Source organism: Pseudopodoces humilis, chromosome 18 (assembly GCF_049639895.1).
Source record: "Pseudopodoces humilis isolate 2021_Gansu_Grassland_sample_001 chromosome 18, ASM4963989v1, whole genome shotgun sequence".
NCBI lineage: Eukaryota > Metazoa > Chordata > Aves > Passeriformes > Paridae > Pseudopodoces > Pseudopodoces humilis.
Genome location: NC_142217.1, coordinates 337,897 through 341,948, shown reverse-complemented (window position 1 = coordinate 341,948; position 4,052 = coordinate 337,897). Strand labels below are relative to the sequence as shown.

Here is a 4,052-nt window from a genome sequence, read left to right as displayed (position 1 = left end):
ATCGGGATACACCTTCTAACGCCCCAACACTCCCCACAATAGCAGAAGTGCTGCAACTTCACTCGGTCAAACCCAGCCCTACCCGTACACACTACGCGCATCTGGGATCACGCCTAAATACCGCACCTCGACCAAACACACATGAAAACACGAGAGTACAGCGGGACATACTCGGACAATGTTAAATATTTGACAGTATGTATGTGGAACTATTCTGCTGAAATCCAAAATCGGTGGCTTCGGTGTGTACGTATATAGCTAAGTACGGCCAAAACTCTCCGAACGTCCCTGGCAAATAAATGTGTTCCTCTGTGAAATTAGTTGTACACGGAGGTTTGCTAACATTGTCCGAGTGGATACGCTCTCCGCTCGTGTTTTGAAAGTGTGTTGTGATGTACTGGGTTATTTATGGGTGATTTCCTTGGCTCGTAAATGTACATGCGTGGGCCTAGCTTTCACAGGGTGAACTTGCACAAGTTCTGCTATTATGAGGTGTGTTGGAACGTTAGAAGATGTTTCCCGATGTTTAAGAATGTGTGTCAGTGTTTCCGTATGTGATCGGGTAGTTTCCGTTGTCTTTCGGTATTCTAAAGAGCGGTCATGTGGTATAGTGCGCTAGTGGACGTTTTCCGCAAAAGCCAGTGTGCGCTGGTGTTCCAAGGTGCGACAGTGTGCATGTGGATGTATTCCGGTAAATTGCAATGTGTTTGGGTATTTTTCGGTGTGTCCGCTTATAGCTAGGTACGGCCCGAGGTGTCCGAGCTTCCCCCGGATTTTAAGGGTGTTCCGCTGTGCAGTAAGGTGCAACGGAGGTTTGTCCACATTGTCCGAGTGAGGCCCGCTGTACTCTCGTCTTTTCATGTGTGCTTGGACGAATTAGTGTATTTACGCGTTATCCCAGTTGCGCGTAGTAGTGTACGGGTAGGCCTGGGTTTGACAGGGTGAGCTTGCAACCCTTCTGATATGTGTGAGGTATGTTCGGGTGCTAGAAGGTATTCCCGCATGTTTCTGCGTCTGTGGCTGTTATTTCGTAGGTGTCTGGGGACTTTCCTTTGTCTTTCCGTATTCCAAGGAGCGGCGATATTGGAGACGACGTTTCCTGGCGTTTTCCGCAAGAACGCAGTGTGTACGGGTGTTGCAAGGTGTAACTGTGCATGTGGATGTATTCCGGTGAATTCAAATGTGGCTGGGTGTTTTTCAGCGGGTCCGTATAGAGCTACGCATGGCCGGAGGTATCCGAGAGTATCCCGGAGGTTAAAGTTGTTCCTCTGTGCATTAAGGTGTAACGGAAGTTTGCCCACAGTATTCGTGTGAGACACGCTCTACGCTCATGTTTTCATGTGTGTTTGGACAAGTTTGGGTATTTACGCGTGATTTCAGGGTCTCGTAGATGTGCACGTGTAGGCCTGGTTTGACAGGGTGAACTTGCAGCACTTCTGATAATGTGAGGTGTGTTGGGGTGCTAGAAGGTGTATCCTGATACTTTTGCTTGTGTTGTAGTGTTTCCGTATGTGTCCGGGGGCTTTCCGTTCTCGTTCGGTATTCCAGAGAGCGGCGATGCGGGAGAGGGCGTTTCCGGACGTTTTCCACAAGAAGCCAGTGAGCGCTGGTGTTGCAAGGTGTGAAAGTGTGCATGTGGATGTATTCCGGTGAATTCCAATGTGTTTGGGTGTTTTTCGGGCTGTCCGTATATAGCTAGGTATGGCCGGAGAGGCCCGCACACTGGGTTCTTGCGGAAAACGTCCACTAACGCACTACACCACATCGCCGCTCTCTGGAATACCGAAAGACTACCAAAGTCCCCGGACACCTACGGAAAAACAGCAACACACGCAGAAGCATCGGGATACACCTTCTAACACCCCAACACACCCCACAGTATCAAAAGTGCCGCAACTTCACCCGGTCAAACCCAGCCCTACCCGTACACCCTACGCACATCTGGGATCACGTGTAAATACCCCAGCTCGACCAAACACACATGAAAACACGAGAGTGCAGCGGGTCTCACTCGGACAATGTTGGCAAACCTCCGTGTGCACCTTAATGCACAGCGGGCCACCCTTAAACTCCGGGGTACGCTCGGACACCTCCGGCCATGCCTAGCTCTATACGGACACACCGAAAAACACCCAAACACGTTGGAATTCACCGGAATACATCCCCATGCACACAGTCACACCTTGCGACACCAGCGCACACTGGCTTCTTGCGGAAAACGTCCAGAAACGCCCTTTCCTATATCTCGGCTTTTGAAATACCGAAAAACAGCGGAAAGTCCACGGACACCTACGGAAAAACAGCAACACACGCAGAAACATCGGGATACACCTTCTAACACCCCAACACGCCCCACAGTATCAAAAGTGCTGCAACTTCACCCGGTCAAACCCAGCCCTACCCGTACACCCTACGCGTATCTGGGATCACGCGTAAATACCCCAGCTCGACCAAACACACATGAAACCACGAGAGTACAGCTGGACACACTCGGACAATGTTAAACATTTGACAGTGTGTATGTGGAACTATTCTGCTGAAATCCAAAATGGGTGGTTTCGGTGTGTACGTATATAGCTCGGTATGGCCAGAGGTGTCCGAGCGTCCCTGGCAAATGAATGTGTTCCTCAGTGCATTTAGTTGTACACGGAGGTTTGCTAACATTGTCCGAGTGGATACGCTCTCCGCTCGTGTTTTGAAAGTGTGTTGTGATGTACTGGGTTATTTATGGGTGATTTCCTTGGCTCGTAAATGTACATGCGTGGGCCTAGCTTTCACAGGGTGAACTTGCACAAGTTCTGCTATTATGAGGTGTGTTGGAACGTTAGAAGATGTTTCCCGATGTTTAAGAATGTGTGTCAGTGTTTCCGTATGTGATCGGGTAGTTTCCGTTGTCTTTCGGTATTCTAAAGAGCGGTCATGTGGTATAGTGCGCTAGTGGACGTTTTCCGCAAAAGCCAGTGAGCGCTGGTGTTGCAAGGTGTGAAAGTGTGCATGTGGATGTATTCCGGTGAATTCCAACGTGTTTGGGTGTTTTTCGGGCTGTCCGTATATAGCTAGGTATGGCCGGAGATGCTCGCACACTGGCTTCTTGCGGAAAACGTCCACTAACGCACTACACCACATCGCCGCTCTCTGGAATACCGAAAGACTACCAAAGTCCCCGGACACCTACGGAAAAACAGCAACACACGCAGAAGCATCGGGATACACCTTCTAACACCCCAACACACCCCACAGTATCAAAAGTGCCGCAACTTCACCCGGTCAAACCCAGCCCTACCCGTACACCCTACGCACATCTGGGATCACGTGTAAATACCCCAGCTCGACCAAACACACATGAAAACACGAGAGTGCAGCGGGTCTCACTCGGACAATGTTGGCAAACCTCCGTGTGCACCTTAATGCACAGCGGGCCACCCTTAAACTCCGGGGTACGCTCGGACACCTCCAGCCATGCCTAGCTCTATACGGACACACCGAAAAACACCCAAGCACGTTGGTATTCATGGAAAACTGCCATATTTGAACTGGAAGTAGAGTTCTCCGCAATTTTGAAGCAAAAGTAGAGAACGCCGCCATTTGGAACCGGATTAGAGGTCGCCACTGTTTTGAACCGGAAGTAGAGGGCACCGCCATTTTGAACCGGATGTACGGACGCTGCCATTTTGAACAGGAAGTAGTGTCTCCGCCATTTTGAACCGGAATTAGGGGCACCGCCATTTTGAACCGGAAGTAGCGGGCGGCGACATTTTGAACCAGAAAGAGAGGGCGTCGCCATTTAGAAGCGGAAGTAGAGGGCACCGCCATTTTGAACCGGAAGTACGGACGCTGCCATTTTGAACCGGAAGTAAGGGTTAGGGTTAGGGTTAGGTTTAGGGTTAGGTTTAGGGTTAGGTTAGGGTTAGGGTTAGGGTTAGGGTTAGGGTTAGGGTTAGGGGGTAGGGTTAGGGTTAGGGTTAGGGTTAGGGTTAGGATTAGGGTTAGGGTTAGGGTTAGAGTTAGGGTTAGGGTTAGGGTTAGGGTTAGGGGGGGTTTTTTTGGGTTAG

The 4,052-nt window shown here is 50.2% G+C and overlaps 1 protein-coding gene across 1 annotated transcript in view; it reads right to left on the bottom strand.

Annotated features, from left to right (window-relative positions):
- Positions 1–2,934: 2,934 nt before the first annotated feature.
- Positions 2,935–4,052, bottom strand: part of LOC148182849 (olfactory receptor 14J1-like) — a 17,269-nt gene continuing 16,151 nt past the window's right edge. Inside the window, exons 2-3 of the mRNA XM_088064243.1 lie at positions 3,373–3,403; positions 2,935–3,171 (exon numbers count right to left, since the gene is read on the bottom strand). Of these exons, the coding sequence (XP_087920369.1) occupies positions 2,935–3,171; positions 3,373–3,403 (268 nt within the window). The remainder of the gene's footprint in view (positions 3,172–3,372; positions 3,404–4,052) is intronic.